The sequence below is a fragment of the Mobula birostris genome, chromosome 8, assembly GCF_030028105.1.
Source record: "Mobula birostris isolate sMobBir1 chromosome 8, sMobBir1.hap1, whole genome shotgun sequence".
NCBI classification, from domain to species: domain Eukaryota; kingdom Metazoa; phylum Chordata; class Chondrichthyes; order Myliobatiformes; family Myliobatidae; genus Mobula; species Mobula birostris.
This window is the reverse complement of record NC_092377.1, coordinates 36,936,357-36,953,426: the sequence shown is the minus strand read 5'-3', so window position 1 is coordinate 36,953,426 and position 17,070 is coordinate 36,936,357. Positions and strand designations below refer to the sequence as shown.

At 40.1% G+C, this 17,070-nt stretch overlaps 1 protein-coding gene across 6 annotated transcripts in view; it reads right to left on the bottom strand.

Moving 5' to 3' along the window:
• Positions 1–17,070, bottom strand: part of LOC140201238 (tRNA (32-2'-O)-methyltransferase regulator THADA-like) — a 424,035-nt gene that overhangs the window by 78,043 nt on the left and 328,922 nt on the right. For 4 of the 6 annotated variants that reach the window (XM_072265008.1, XM_072265009.1, XM_072265010.1 and 1 more), the window contains 2 exons: positions 8,027–8,457; positions 7,564–7,688 (listed from right to left, as the gene is read on the bottom strand). The exons of the other annotated variants lie outside the window; for them this stretch is intronic. In XM_072265008.1, coding sequence (XP_072121109.1) covers positions 7,564–7,688; positions 8,027–8,457 — 556 coding nt within the window. The remainder of the gene's footprint in view (positions 1–7,563; positions 7,689–8,026; positions 8,458–17,070) is intronic. 6 annotated transcript variants of the gene reach the window in all.

Here is a 17,070-nt window from a genome sequence, read left to right as displayed (position 1 = left end):
TGATGACACCCCTGCCTGTTAGACTGTTTGTGGTAACTTATCTTTCATTCTTTTTACTTCTCTTATAATATGTATATCTGTGCACTTGTAATGCTACTGTGACACTGTAATTTCCTTTGGGATCAATAAAGTATCTATCTCTATCTTACCTGTCTAATAAATCACTGAGCAGTTGGAAAGAAGAAAAACAAATAAATGAAACAAATAAAGCAGAGATAATGTCAAAGCTGTTGCTGAAACCTAAAATTGAGGGTACAGTGTTTGAACTGCCCAGCAGATCAAGCAGTGCCTATGGGGAAATGAAAACTAAACTATGTTTACATGGCAGAACTTGCCAGTTCCAAAACCAACAGAAAAAGCAAGTTATCTTAACTTGCTCCATTCCACATTGGGGTTTTGAACAGAATTTTCACAATCCAAATAGATCTAATGAAATATTGTTATGTCAGTAGCAAGAGGAAGTTTTCTTCACAGTATAGGTTCTAACCCATAAAAGACCAGATATTGTCCTAATCATGAGGAGAAAGTTGGAACTTCAATGCAACTTTAATTATATAACATAGCACTGAAAATTAATTTGCCTATAGCACTGAGAGTGAAAATACATTATGTAGCACAAGGTTGCAACTTAGAATCATTGCCCTGCTATTCCACATGAATCAGGCTATGGCACCGCTCTAATGAAGATCATTACATTTGAAAAGGAAGAAAATGAATGGCAGTAAATATCATTTACTTAGTTCTCATAAACTATGTTTCCAATTCATACGCAGAAATTAGTTGGAAAGATAGCACTTAGCTAACCTAGTGATCAAGTGGCAGAGTATCTTGATTGGAAAATATAGGAATTGGCACAGTGTTCATTCCTGGATATTCAAAGCTGTCATTACCAAACGAACTACAGTCTGTTGACAATGTGGAGCTGAAGAACGTTGGCAGGATATGGGTTAATTTTATACTAACATTTCTGTCAACAACACTGACTCATGTGAATACATATGGTAGACATATATGGCATGTGTGAGAAGTAACACCTCTTCAGAATGAATCTTTCAAAACTCCCAAACAGCCCATCCTTCCACTATTTAATGCCCTTGCGAGTATCTTTGATAAGTGCATCCAGATTTTTTTAACTATTGAAACTACCCCAAGAATACCACAAGAAAACAAATTTAGTTGGGTTTACAATACCCTGGGAAAATATAACAGGCAAATTAATTCTTAAACTCAGTCATCAGCTTTTTGACATCTTTGAAAAAATTGAATTCTCTTTTTTTTGATGAAAGCTACCAAGTGAAATTTATTAAGTATAAATTAACAGCAGAGTAAACATAACTTAAAGGTAATACAATTCAAAAACAGGGAACATTTATTTCTGAAGTTCCTGTGATTGCCATTTCCAAATCACTCTTTTCACTCTTTGTAATTTGTCAAAGTTTTGTGTCTGGAGATGGAGTTTTGGCCTAGAAGTTCTACCAATTAGTGCAACATTTTATGTGCCAAGCTGACGGAACTTTATTAAAAGCTGCTTTGTGTGCTGGTAAACCAATTCCAGATTTTTGAACCACCTGTAAGATGTTTAAATGGCTTGTTTGACATCACCTGTATTGAATTCTGTTCTGTATATAGCACAGGCCTAAAGCACTGGTCCAGTTAACTGAAGGCTTGTTATCTGCCTAACATTGCTTAAAGTGCCTGTCTTTATCTGGAACATAAGGGGATTTGGACATCAGTCTTCCTCTAACCAGGTAAACATTCACTGTTCCCACTCCTCTAGTCATTGTCTCAATCAATTCATTGCTGCTCCCTACGCCATCCTGTGGCAATAGTGCTTATCTCCTCAGCTCCCTCCTCCCATCTTAGAACACAGACCAGTACAGCATAGGAACTAAATAAATTAGTAACTAAATGCTGAAATAAACCTTGTAGCCTCTGTAGCACTGTCGCATGTGCAACACGTCCCCTTCCTGAAGTCAGTGACCAGACCTTCTGTTTTGCTCACCTTGAGGGAGCATCACTCCACATCACTTGGCTCTCTTTCTCCCTCCTGTACTCTGACTCATCGTTATTTCAGATACTGCACACCATGGTGGCATCATCTGTAAACTTGTGGATGGAGTTAGGGCAGAACGTGGCCACACACAGTCATGAGTGTACAGGGAGTAGAGAAAGTGGTTGAAGATACTGCCTCGTGGAACACCAGTGTTGAAAATAATTGTTGTGGATGTATTGCTTCCTATCATTACTGACTAAATAGAGACATGGAACATTACAGCACAGTACAGTACAGGCCCTTTAACCAACAATGTATTGCCAAACTTTTAAACCACTCTAAGACCAATCTAACCCTTCTCTCTCCTGTTCACCTCCATTTTCCCAACATCCATGTGCCTATCTAGAGTTTCTTAAATGCCTCAAATGCATCTACCTCTACCCACCACCCCTTGGCAAGGCATTCCACGTACCCACGACTCCCTGTGTAAAAAACTTACCTCTGACATCACCCCTACACTTTCTTCTAATCACCTTAAAATTATGCCTAACCAAAGTTTTATACAGCTGCAACATTACCTTGCCGCTCTTGAACTTAATCTCCCAACTAATGAAGGCCAACACACCATAATGGCTTCTTATCTACCTATCTACTTGCACAGCATTTCTGAGGGATCGATGGATGTGAACAGGCAGAAGGAGGGGACTCTCAGTCTTGGAGTTTGGTGATGAGCTTGCTTGGAATTATAGTATGGAAGGTGGAGCTGTAGTCAATAAACAGGAGTCTAACCTAAGTTCCTTTACTGTTCAGGTGCTCCAGAGATGAGTGTAGGACCAGGAAGGTGGCATCAACCATTGACCTGTTTTGGTGGTAGGTGAAGGTTGAGGTGAGAGGCTGAAGTTAATGTATGCCTCTTGAAGCATTTCATAATGGATGTCACAGTCACCAGGCTGTCATCACGAAGGCACACTACCTTGTGTTTCGTAGGTACTAGTAGTTTTCATAACCTCAGGTTGAAATAGGGAGAGGTTAAAAACGTCTGCAAAACCTCTGCGCAGGATCTAAGGACACAGCCAAGAACACCAACTCGGCCAGATGCATGTTGTGTGTTCACTCTCCCGACGACTGATCTTATGTCTGCAATGGTGACTGTGGATACAGGTGCATTGGCGGCTATCAGGTTGGGAGGTGATGTTCCAATCTCATTCAGTTCAAAATGTGCATAAAATGCATTAAGTTCTTTGGGAAGAAATGCACTGTTGTCAGTGATGCTACCCAACTTTGTTTTGTAGCCAATTAGAACACACAAGCCCTGCCACACCTGATAGCTGGTCTGGGACTTGATTTTGAACTTGTGCTGTCTGTTGGTATCCCTGATATTTTACGGGGATCATACTTTGATTTCTTGTAAAGGCCTGATTAGAACACTGCAGGCCGAGATTTCTGTAGTGAGTGGATCACTTGCTACTTCCATGGTTTCTGGTTTCAGAACACCCGGATCGTCCACTTTGGTACATAGTCCTCAACACACTTGCTGGTAAAGGTGGTGTCATATTCCTCTAAACTGGCGGCTGAGTCTTTGATCAGAGACCAGTCTACTGACTCAAAGCAGCTGCACAGAAGTTCAACTATATTTTCAGACCAGCAGTGCATGACTGTCTGTACTGGATTTTCCAATTTCAACTTCTGTTTGTATGCAGGGAGAAAGGAACATAACCTACTGGTCTGATTTATCAAAGTGTGAGGAGGGGGTGGCTTGGTAGGCATCTTTGATAAATTGTGTAGAATCAGTTAAGGGTGTTTGGGCTCCTAGTGGAGCAGGAGACATGGCTGGTAGTATTTTGGTAAGTCATCCTTGAGGCTGGCTCAGTTGGTGATAATGTTCCTGACGAGGGGAGCAAATTTGGTACATTTTCAGTTTAGGAAGACCAGAAACTAATACAGAAGAAAACAAATAACACAGCACCATCAACAACTTTGGGCATTCATAGCTAATTAAGTAGTTTTGAAATATGGTAAATTATCGTAGATAGGTAAGTATTATCTTCTCAGCATAAATCATCAGTTTGGGGGTGCAATTCAAATAAAGACTTTATAGACTAGTCATTTGGAGAACAAATTTTCTGAGAACTAATTTAAGGTTATACACTCTGCTCTCCATTCTCCACACATGCATTAATTAAAAATGTTAATTTTCTTCATTCCACACAATGACTTTGTATTACATTTTTCTTTCTTAACTGAGTACGGAAGAACTTGGTCTCCCACATCACGTTGAGTTCAGCATGTGTAACACAGCAATGCAATAATGACTAGATATCCTGTCTAGTCATGGCATAAATTTTCACTAAAACAGGAACTTTATATTTCTTTATTTATTGAGATAGAGTGTAGAATAGGCCCTTCAGTCCTTCCGGTCCTTCGACTCGCACTGCCCAGCAACCCTAGTCTAATCACAGGACAATTTACATTGACCAATTAAGCTACCAACCGCTACATCTTTGGAATGTGGGAGGTATCCGGAGTACCCAAAGAAACCCACATAGTCACGAGGAGAACGTACAAACTACAGACAGTGGTGGGAAATGAACCCTGGTCACTATACTGTAAAGCATTGCGCTACTGTGTTGCTAAAATGTACTGTTCTTCAAAACTATGACATCCGTGACAGAAAGTGAGTCTGAGTTTAACAAGACCACAAGATATAGGAGCAGAATTAAGCTATTTGTCCTATCGAGTTTGGTCTGTGTCACACCTCTGACAATAAAGCACTACCTCTAATTCAAGGGCAAAAACGCTAGCACCAAATCACAGTTGACAACTCAGGGAATAATTATCATCATTGGATGCGATTCATGCTGTCTGGAGGTAGCTTTACATTGCAGTCAATTCAAATCTGAAAAACCTTTGTTCCTCGTTAAATAAAAAAAGGTTTAGTTAATAATCAAGATTAGAAAACCCATTTTCACACAATTTTTACCAATATATCATGCATAACGAAGCCCATGTGCTTGTTTCTAATAAAATTCTGGGCCGTCCCTCTAACGTACTGGACACTTCCTGTAGTGATACACTGTCAAGTGGTTATCATCTCCCTGTGTTATTGTGCACACACACATGATACAGCCATCAACCTTATTACTCACTGGTCATAATGGATCAACTGATCTTGGTCTTCTACACTTTTCATTTTCACTCACAGAAGTCCAAATACTTAACCACCCTGCAAGGCTGAAACCATATGCAATTGGTTTCATGAATCATCTATTTTTTTAAAATCATACTACGTCACTGATTTTCATGTGCTTTTCTTTCGCAAATAACTCTCACTGTGTCCTTTAATGTAAAGGAGGAGCAATTTTCCCTCTTCTGTCTCTCCATCTCCCCTGTTTTTCCTTATCTCCATTCCATGGGTGTAAACTATAACTCTGTATATTTTAGTGGTTATGGAAAGCCACAGGGCTGGACCAGTAATTAAAGTCTTAAATCATGCTAAGGCCAATTTCATTAACATAAGGGAGGATGTTGAATGATAGTGCATCCATGGTGTAACGTTTTATCTCAACAGTATAGAGTCACAGAGTCCTACAGCGTAGCTGACAAGGGAGGGCCAAGACAGCATAAAAACAAGAGAGAATGTATTACATAGCAAACATTAAGTAGGAATTTAGAGGATTTGGAATCTTTTAAAAACCAACAGAAGGCAACTAAAAAAAAAACATAAGGAGAGAAAAGATGAAATAGGAAGGTAAGCAAGCCAATAATATAAAAGAAGACACCAAAACTTTTTTTTCCAGATAAATAAAGAGAAAAAGAGAGGTGAGAGTGGATATCGGACAGCTGGAAAATGACGCTGGAGAGATAGTGGAGGACAAAGAAATGACGGATGAGTTTCGGTATTTTGCGTCTACCTTACTGTGAAAGACACTAGCAATATGCCAGAAATTCAAGAGTGTGAGCGGGCACAAGTGAGTGTAGCTGCCATTACTAAAGAGAAAGTGCTTGGAAAACTGAAAGGTCTGAAGGTAGATCAATCACCTGGAGCAGATAGACTCTCCTCTAAGGTTCTTAAAGAGGTAGCTGATAAAATTGTGGCTTGGTAATAATCTTTCAAGAGTCACCAGATTCTGAAATAATTCTGGAAGACTGGAAGATTGTGAATGTTAAAAAAGGACGGATGCAGAAGAAAGGAAATTACAGGCCAGTAAGCCTGACCTCATTTGTTGGGAAGATGTTGCCGTCGATTATTAAGGATGAGGTTTCCGGGTACTTGGAGGCACATGATAAAATAGGCCAATGTCAGCATGGTTTCCTTAACAGGAATTCTTGCCTGATGAACTGTTAGAATTCCTTGAGGAAATAACAAGCAGAGTAGACAAGGGAGAGTTAGTGGACATATTTCTTTGGATTTTCAGAAGGCATGATGCTGCTTAACAAGGTATCATAGGAAAGATATGTGCTTGGATAGAAGATTGGCTGACAGGCAGGAGGCAAAGAGTGGGAATCAATGGAGCCATCTCTGGTTGTCTGCAGGTGACTAGAGGTATAATAACCGCAAGGAGGTAATGCTGAGGATTTATAAAGAATTGGTCAGACCACATTTGGAGTAACATGAGCAGTTCCGGACCCCTTACCTAAGAAAAGATGTGGTGTTTGAGAGGGTCTAAAGGAGGTTCACAAGAATGATCCTGGGAATGAAAAAATTAACATACTGTGTGAGGAGCATTTGATGGCTCTGGGATAGGCCTGTACTCGCTAGAGTTTGGAAGAATGAAGAGGGATCTCATTGAATCATCTCATCTTAAATATTGAAAGGCTTAGCTAGAGTGGATGCGGAGAGGATGTTTCCTGTAGTGGTGAGCCTCAGACCAGAGGGCACAGTTTCCAGAATACAAGGAAGTCCATTTAGAACAGAGATAAGGAGGAATTTATTTCGCCAGAGGGTGGCGAGTCCGTGGAATTTGTTGTCCCGCATAGTTGTGAAGGTCAAGTTATTGAGTATACTTAAAGCAATGGTTGATAGTTTCTTGATTAGTCAAGACTTCAAAAGTTATGGAGAGAAGACAGGAGAATATGGTTGAGAGGGATAGTAAATCAGCCATGAAGAAATGGTGGAGAAGACTTGATGAGATGAATGGCCTATTTCTGCTCCATTGTCTTATGGTTTTTTCGAATTGGCAGATAGATTCATGAATGGCCTTAGTTATGTTCTGGTACAAAAGTATATCTGTGATAAACTCAACCTCAGAATTCTATTATGCCATTTGGTGTGGCAAAGATACAATGAGGACTGCTAAGAACAACATCTTATTCAGGCTTCAAGCCACACCTACTTTCCAAAATCACTCCATGTTTCTGAACAAAACGTTGAGCACACAACAAATACAACGATATGTTGCTATAATGATAGGGTCATGGTAAATAAACTCATTAAATTGCAGTTCCTGATTCCGGGCAGACTATTCAAGTTTCAAAACTAAGTAACTAAAATTTCAGCAACTATGTAGTATATTGAACATCTGAGGACATATTTGCTCAAGTCAAATCTCTACGAAGTCTTGGAGATGTACCTGCTTCTTGTGGTTTCTGCTACTGATAAGATCCACCTGAGAAATCTGGCTTCACTCATCACTGAAGTATTCACTATCCAAGGAAACAGACCCTCTATATCCAAATGGCACAAGGTTTTCAGCACCTAGAATATTTGACAGAGCAATTAGTTATAAAGCTATATACATAGGCTGTGTTAGGTTCAAGTAGATGCCAAAGTCAGTCGTTTGAACACTTTTAGATTGTGCTCTTAGCTCTATTGGTTTAGTAAAGTGATCCATTTGAATAGTCAATGAGAGTGCTTTCACTCAGACTGGTTCTTTCACAACTTGTTTTATTATATAAAACTAATACGGTGGCTACTGTCTCATTTTATTTGCAAGGCTTCAAGATAAATAAGCATTAGTTTTAAGAAAGCCACATTTGAGATACTTCTTCATTCTCAGTGATAATGCATGTTACTATATTAAGATAATCCCTCACCTTGGCAAGACATTCTGGGTGTTTTTCTTGCACTGCTAGCATTTTTAGAGTGTCCTTAATTCCTGATAACAGGAACAGTACATTCCCATTTGTCTGTCTATGCTGGAGGAAATCTGTGTCTTCCAGCCATAACAACAGTGTCTCCAGGGTCAGCAAACGTACTTCAGTGAGTTCTGAGTGTAGAAGATGAGGAAGGAGAAGGCTGGGCTGAAAGTCAGAAGTTTCAGAAGCCAATTTGAAGGTGGCATCTTCTGACTGTGACACTGGTCGTACAGAAACCGATTTTGCTACTACAGACAACGTTAGCCTTGTGATGCTTTTTTGCCACTGAATTAGTCCAGGTGCTGGTGAAATCTTCTGGCTCTCTGCAAACAGTTCTGACTCCAGTATAATGTGCTGGGCAGCCTGCCAGAAGTTTAGAATCTCTAATTCTGAAAGAAAGCATTTATTAGTTAGGTCTGCAATTTGCAGTGCATTATAAACTTAATGCTTTTCATAATATTTTTAAAGGTAAAGTTAAAGTAACATTCAAAGATACTATATTTGTGACAAACTTCTTGGGAAAAAATTTCACTTCCAAGTCACTTCCCATAAGCAGTGACACTATGTAGAGGACCTTATCCAATGCATTTTGCAATGAAGATTGAAATAAGAATGATTTTATTTTTGCCCCTTCAGTGAGCACCTGTGTCTACAATTTCATCCTGTTCTTGATTAGGCTTACATATTTAAAAACAAAAGGGTCTTTAATTTATCACTCTGAAGATATCATCAAAGGCTGAGTGTTATTGTTGCTTGGTGCACCAATGGGAAGCAGTGTGGCTTTTCTATCAGCATGTTGTGAAGCTCAAAAAGAGCATAAAGAGGCTAATTTAAACATAAAACAAAAACATTTATGGGATGGGCACATCCAATATACCCAGCATTGTTACCCATCATTAGTTTCCCCAGAAAAGTTGCAATCACCCTCCTCCTTAAATTTTACTCCTTTGTTATCCTTTGTAGTGGTTTAACACGACAGCTTTAGAAAGCTGCTTAGTTACATTAATTACGTTTGTGTGGGATCACAAGAAATTCCACTAAATGACAAGAGATCCCAGGAGCAGCAGAGTCAATGGACCAAACCATTTCCTGTAATTGTGGACGTGGTATGAAATTATATTAAGTGAAGGAGGAAAAGAAAATATAATACAGGATTCTGCCAGTTACCCATGCTTCACACTTGACCATTAAACTTCAAAGGTGAAATTCCACACTATTCAGAGAAAGAGAAAAAAAACAATAAAAGCTAAGAGCTTTTTTTTCTCTTAAAAAATAGCTATTTGCCTGGAAAGCTCAGAGGCACGTATTTCACTCTCCTAAGTCAAGAGAGTGGACACAACTCCTCTCTGACCACTGTCAAATGCATATCTTCACATCAACAGGTGTAACTGTTCACGAGAGTCTTTTTCTTGAAATGGGCCATGAAGCGCAGGAATTTCCATCCTGGAGGTTTTGTGGAAACCGGAGGTACTTTAAAAATTAGATAAATATTTGAAAGGTCAGGGAAATGAGAGCCTGGAGGAGCTGGCACAGAAAAGAAGTTGAGGCCTGGGATAGATTTTCCATGGTCATATTGAATGACAGGGCAAGCTACAGGAGCCTAGTGGCCTGGTCCTCTTCCCATGTTTTTATGTTCTTCTATGTAATTAAGTTATTCTAAAAGTTGCTAACAACGACATGTCTCCTTTCCAATGCAACATGACTTTTCAGGCTGCCTGAGGTGAGTGGAGTAGTCAGGCAGCCTGATGATGAAACATGCTTCCTTTAATTAGCAACATAAATTCTTCTTTCTTTATAAAAGTTTTGATAATCAAAGTTTTAAGCTAATGCAAACCCACTGCACAATTAATTGTTATTTTTCTCTATGTAGGAATGTCAAAAATAGAAAACTTCCTCGCTTGGAAAGATGGCAGGGTGTATATCTGAGAATGAAGTTTTATACAGCTTTATATTTACCTGTGCATTTAAATTTGTGTGGGATTTTGGGTCAGAACAATGATGAATGCTGGTACTGTAAAGTGTTGTGCTATCAACTTAAGCCTGGGGAGGCATAGTAGTGAGGTGGTTAGCACAATGCTTTACAGTACCAGCGACCCGGGTTCAATTCCCCCCTGTTGCCTTGGAGGCATTCATATGTTCTCCCTATGATTGGATGGGTTTCCTCCCACAGTTGAAAGATACGGTTGGTAGCTTAATTGGTCACTGTAACTACTACTACGTCGACTCAGGCCTAGGGGGCCGGCGTCGGGCACGACGCCGGTCATTGTAAACTGTCCCGTGATTGGGCTAAGATTAAATCGGGGGTTGCTGGGTAGCACGGCTCGAAGGCAGGAAGGGCCTATTCCACGCTGTAGCTCAATAAAATTTAAAAAAATAAAAGAAACAGTAATCATCATCCACCCACATGCTCTCCGTGGAGCTTTGGAGTTAAAATTGCTCCACATTCTCTCAATGGTATAGGGGAATCTGAGACTTGTATGAATTGAGTAAACAAGAGTAACTTATCAAAACAAAGATTCTGACTGAGACTGAAAGTGAAAGTTTAAATGATTAAATTTTTACCGGATTATGTGCAGAATTAAAATGAAGAGAAATAGTGAGCTGTTCTGTGATTTTATAAGATCCTGGATGGGCCTGCACTTAATCCCTGTCTCTCTCAGTCCACAAATCCTTGCAGTCTGCTAATCACAACCTTGAATGACCCTGACAATTGAGCATCTATAATCTTTGAAGGTAGAGAATTTCAAAGATTTACAACACTCCACTCAGGAACATTTTTCTTTACGATATTAGGGAATGCAAGAGAGGTGTTCACTAGCTATCCAGAGAAATATTCCAATATTGACATAAGAATGAGCTTTCAGAAGGCAATTTAATGAATGGAGATTTGAAATATTTGGCATTAAACATATTGTGGAAATTGGCGGAGAGAAATAAACAAACTTGAAATTATATGATGTTGTTTATGACCTCAGGATGCCCAAAAGCTCATTAGAGGCAGAAAGCAAATTATCTAGGATTAATCTTTACAGTATACATTGTGTCAAGCTTGTCTGGAAAGTATTTTGGCTTTTCTTTGATTGTGATATATGCTTCATCTGAACAGCAGAAGTACAATAATTTTCCAGATTTAAAAGAGCATAGAGGCAAAATCTAGTGAACTGACATGATCTATTTACCATTAAGGATGCCCAGGGAAATTCACATTTTGGCGCTACCTATTTGAACACTCCATCTGCGTTATGTGACAAAACAATGTAGGTAAAATTTTCATGTGGTTTATTGAGATCCCAGGCATTCCTTTTCCTTGCATCATTTATGAACAGCATATGAATCAGTCTCAGCAAGCTCCTCAGAAACATTCACAAACCATTACATCCCTGATGCTTTTATAGGGGCCGTACAGTAGTGCAGCAGTTTGCATAACACTGTCACAGCACCAGCAAACCCAGGCTCAGTTCCTGCTGCTGCTGTCTGTACGGGGTTTGCACGTTCTCCCTGTGACCGCATGGCTTTCCTCTCACTTTCCAAGGACCTACAGTTAGGGTTAGTAAGTTGTGAGTTCGCTATGTTGACACTAGAAGCACGGCAATATTTGTGGGCTGCCCCCAGCACATCTGAATGTGTTGGTAGTTAGTGCAAGTGATGCATTTCACTGACGTTTTGAGGTATATGTGAGAAATAAAGCTAATTTTTAAACATCCTAGATACTGGCTGAGGAATTAATTAATTTTCATGGTGAGACTTCTCCAAATTTGATTGTGATTCATATTACAAAGATATTTGAAATCCACATTCTCAGTCTGCAGATTTCCATGTTAAAGCAATGATAGACATAGGCTAATCCGTGGAACGACGCTTTCAATTCTGCTTAAGTAACATGAGTTTAAAATTGGGAATCCTTATGTAAACACGCACTAAATCACCTAGCAACACACAGGTGCAGCAAACAAGAGTCTTTCAAAAAGCACTATATAACTTAAGTCTGTTATGGTGGCTTGCAGTCCTCGCTTATTCTTAAGGTCAACAATGTGCTGTTCAACTGTTGATTCAAGCACTGTACACATGACTGCTGAACTGGAAAAGGAGGTGAACAAGAAAGACAAGATCACAGAATAAACACTGATATAGAGAAAAATACAGCAAATGCAAATTGAGGTGAGATTTGATAATGACAGGAACAGCAAAGCCACGTGGAACAAAGTCCTTGAAAGGCAGACTGTGAGAAAGCAGACAGAAAGACAAAATGAAAGAAAACTGTAAAACGTTTCCATTTAAAAGGCTGGCAAACAGCAGGTGGCTGAGAACTGAAAGTAAGATCTAAAAGAAAACAGCCCAGAATATATACCACAAAGGAATTTCTTTTTCACTTATTTTCAGGGTGTAGATGCTGCTTGCAAGGACAGCATTTATTGCCATCCCACAACTGTCCTTGAGAAAGTGACACTGCACACTCTTGTCGAACTGTTACAGCCCTTCTGGTGAAGGCAACTCCCCTCAAGGCAGTCGGGAAGGAAATTCCATAATTAAGACACAGTGATCATGAAGGGTCAATAGGACTTTGCCAAGTCTGGATAGCGCATGACTCAGAAAAGAACCTGCAATTTGTGGTGTTCACATATGTTTGTTGCTCTCGCCATTGGTGACGAACATTACAGATTTGACAAGTGCTTTCATATAAGCTAGATGAGTAATTACAGAGCATTTTGTAGATGATACACAGTGCAGTCATTGTAGTGAGGGAAAAATGTCCAGGTCAGGGGTTCCCAACCTCTTTTATGCCATGAACTATTAAGCAAGGGGTCCGTGGACTCCCAGGTTGGGAACCTCTGGGCTGGGATATCAGATGGGGCCTCATTCAGTAGGCTGCTTTGTCTTGGATGCTCTCAGGTTTCTTGAGCGCTGGAGCTACACGCATCCAAACAAGTGCAGAGCATTCCATTATGCACCCATCCTATGGTTTGCAGATGGTATAAAGGCTTTGTGGTGTCAGCAGGTAAGTCACACCACAGAATAACCAGCTTTTATATAAATAATGTACATTATTTATTTGTGATTCAAAATTGGCAAATAGTATACAAGCATGTAGTGTTGAAGGTTGATTGTGCTTTCTAATATCATGTAATGTAAATCCCAACCTCAACACTGCACTCATTTCCTTGTCAGGGAACTGCCTGATATGAGCCCATACCTTCTCACTGCACCACCAATGGATAATGGCACCACAGTTTCTCTCCAAGTTGCACAGCTGCTCAATTGGCACACATTTGTTCCTGTTCACTCAATTTTATTGTATTTTCAGAAATCTCTCACATGACTGCAGAACTATCACCAACATTAGAAAATTAGAGGCGAGGTCTTGTGGAGTGTTGACCAAAGTCCAACTTTTCAGGTCACAAGTAGTGGCCATGGGCACCGGGTGGCCAATATCATCTAGCTCCCAGGAACAATCAACAAAAAGATGATAAACTAGCTCCTGGATACTTTGGTGTAATTTTTTTGTTGTTATTCTGGTACAATGCTCATATGAAATTTAAACCAATTTAGCTTTTACAAACAAGGAGACACAAGACACTGCAGGTGCCAGAAAAGGGAGCAGTAATCTGCTGAAGGAACTCCATGGCTTGGACAGCATCTGTGGGAGGTAAGTAACTGTGGTTCAAGGTTCTGACACAGGGCTTCGACCTGAAATGTCAACAAATTCCTGTCTCCTACAGATGCTGTGTGACAAACTGAGTTCCTCCAACAGATTGTTGCGCCAGACAACATGATTAGCTGAGACCAGTTAAATGAATTATCTCTCTTTGTTGAGGTTCCTTCCTTTATTACATGCCAGAAGTTTTATTTCCTTTTTTCAGGATATGGTAATCCAAGGCCTGCATTTATTGCCTGTTTCCAAAATGTCCTTGAGAATGAGGCGGTGACTCATCTTCCTGTGATGTTACAGTTCTCCTGCAGTACTATCACATAGAACTCCCAGGGTTTAGATCAGGGATGGATCAGCAGTATACTTATAACCTGTTGCTTCATATGGCCCAATGTTTCAGATGGGATAAGTTAAGTACCTATGAATATATGCATGGTCTAACCAAGTTAAGTATTAAGCTAATCTAAAGTTAGTAACATTTCAAAAGAAGGAATGAATGAATAAAGGCAATGCTGCAGATCTACAAGATGTGGACTTTCAGAAATCATTTAATAAGTAGTTTGTATGAAAAATAGAGCCAGAAAAATGCAGGGAGAAGAAGCAAACAGCATGTTTATAACATGTACTAACAGACCAGGTGAGGGTAAGTGTGTACCACCGAGACTGAAGAAATAGTGTACACACGGTTAATTCTAGATACACACCTGCTCTCATTTGATGTGGACAACACAAAATTGTGCTAAGGTGTACAATTTCATAACTTGTTGATGACTCAAACGAAGTTGTTCTGCAAACAGTGAGAAGGAATACACAAAGATTCCAGAAAATAGAGGATGGGAAGACCAGCAAAGAGGTAGGAAAAATGTGAGTAATGGCGATTTGTTACAAATTATGTGGAAAGCACTGGGGCATTTATTTAATACTTAATTTTTTCAGAAGATGGTAAACCTCCATGAAATGTACATTCCTTGTAGTGAAGGTACCCCACACAATGCTTTTACTGAGGAAGTTTCAGGATACAGATAGCAGCAGTGAAGGAATGAATACGTTTCCAAGGCTGAACGATGTGCAACTTGAAAGAGAACCTGTAGGCGTCAGTCTTCCAATGCTCCCAAACCGGCTGACCTTTCTGGTGGTAGAGATTACAGGGTTAAGTTTTGGAGTTGCCTAGGTGAATAATAACAGTGCAGTTCCATTGACTATGTTTGGCCCATATGCCTCTAAACCGTTCCCATCCATGTAACTATCCAAATGCCTTTTAAATATCACAATTGTATATGTCTCTACCTCGTTGTCTCTCGGATATCTTTTAAGGAGAATGTTATATAAATAGTGGAAATTTATTGGGGATGTCAGGATTGAGTCATTTATCACAGAATACCTGGGCTCTGGGATGTTCCTGTAATCTGAGTAGTCAGATGGCTACTTCAATTCACTTTCAGGTCAAAGGAGTGGGAGGAGCTAAAGATGGCCCCAGAGGTTTTTGTAGACTCGGGCAACCTCTTCCAGTTTGTCCTTGAAACAGTTTCATCTTCTTTTTTTCCTGCATTTCTTTTCTTCTCAAGGTGGCCGGGGTCCTGTTAGAGATTGTGACCTGCAGCTGCAGTTGAAACTACGATTCTCCACGGCAGTGGGTTCTCCTTCTCGGACTTGTCACGCAGCCTGATGCTTTGATATCTCCAGGTGCGGCCCGGAAGACATGTGCCTTGGGGGTGTGGACTGGAAGTCATGTACCTTGAGGGTGATACCCTGTGGACGACCTGGTTCCTTGCCAATGTCTGAAGTGTCGCGGGAGATTGAAACACCGAGACAGCAGGCAGTATGTGCTGCTGTTGGAAGGCATCTTCACTTGAGTAATCTCTCTCTCGATAATTGAACCATTTGAATGTTGCCCTCTTCACACTGACCACTTAAGGTGCTGATGATGAACAATTTAGTTATGGTAATATCAGCGAATGCCAGAGATGGCTGGTTAGCAATACACAAAATGGTGGAGGAACTCAGCAGGCCAGACAGCATGAGCAATTTACTGTAGATTCACAATAGAAATGAATAAATGTGAAATCAAAAGCAAACATCCCCACTTCTGATTACATTCTAAAAGGAAAGTCACCAATGAAGCCACTGAAGATGGTTGATGTAGTCACTATTTTGCACTATTTATATAAACCAAGAACAGGAGTGTATGAAGAACTAATCTTAGTGTGCAGACCTCCTTCAGTCTCAACAATATCTACTTACCCTAACTCTTTACTTTCTATCTGTCAATCCATTTTATGCATAAGCTGTTAAACTTTCTCTTACATAATTTGGCTGAAAATTTCTACCAAGCTGCTTTTCAAAAGCTTTCTGAAAGTCCACATATTGTAAATCTACAGCAATGTCTTTATCCATTCAGTCACAGTTTCTACCGCACTAACGAACTCTTGCAGTCACGTCCTGGGTTTGGGATGATTGACCAACAACTACAGTCGTGTTCCTTTGAGCAAGGGGTGACTGAAATCCTTGGAATTTTTTTTCCCTCAAGTGGGCCCTTGGCTTCTGTTTGTCATAAAGGATGGTTATTTACCCCGTCAAAATGGATTTCAGCTCACGTGTCTGTTTGGAACAAGGCTGACAATATCTGCAAACATGTGGTCCTGTGCAAATCTACAATGAGCATTAGTGAGTGGGTTGGAGATGAACAACTGCCGTCAACTACACTTTCCGTCGCTTTGCTAATGAATCAGATTAGCTGGTGAGAAGGAAGTAAACTGGCTCTTTGTAAACTGGGCAACTTTATACATTGTTGGGTAAATGACAGTATTACAACTGGATTGGCTTCCGTGATGTTGGAGATCTCTGGAAGAACCAAAGATGGATCATTAGTTGCACTTCTCACCAAACACAGCTGTGAGTGCTTTAGCCGTGCCTCTACCACATAGGTGCTGGGCACCATCACCCTTGAAAACAAATAGGTCCTGTTATCTAATTAACTATCTATTATGGCAGGGGTGCAGAGCTTTGAAACATTTATCAAAGCACACTCAGCTCAGTCACTTGCGTTAGCATTTAGCTGTTTAGCCCTGTATTAAAGCTTCACCAAGTTGCCCAGTAACCTTTAGCTGCGCACGGTGCTGCTCTCAGGCATTCATCCACGCTCATTGAATCTCCTGACTTGATTGCAAAGGTAGACTGAAGAGTGTAGTGTCATAGTTAGATGCATCTGTATTGGCAAGAATAAGGCCAGATATGCTTATCCTTAATGTTGCTCTGTTCTCTATCCGAACATAAAACAGCACAATAAAGGCCCTTCGGCACATGATGTTGTGCCAACATTTTAACCAACTCCTACACTGTGCTCCATTTTTCTATT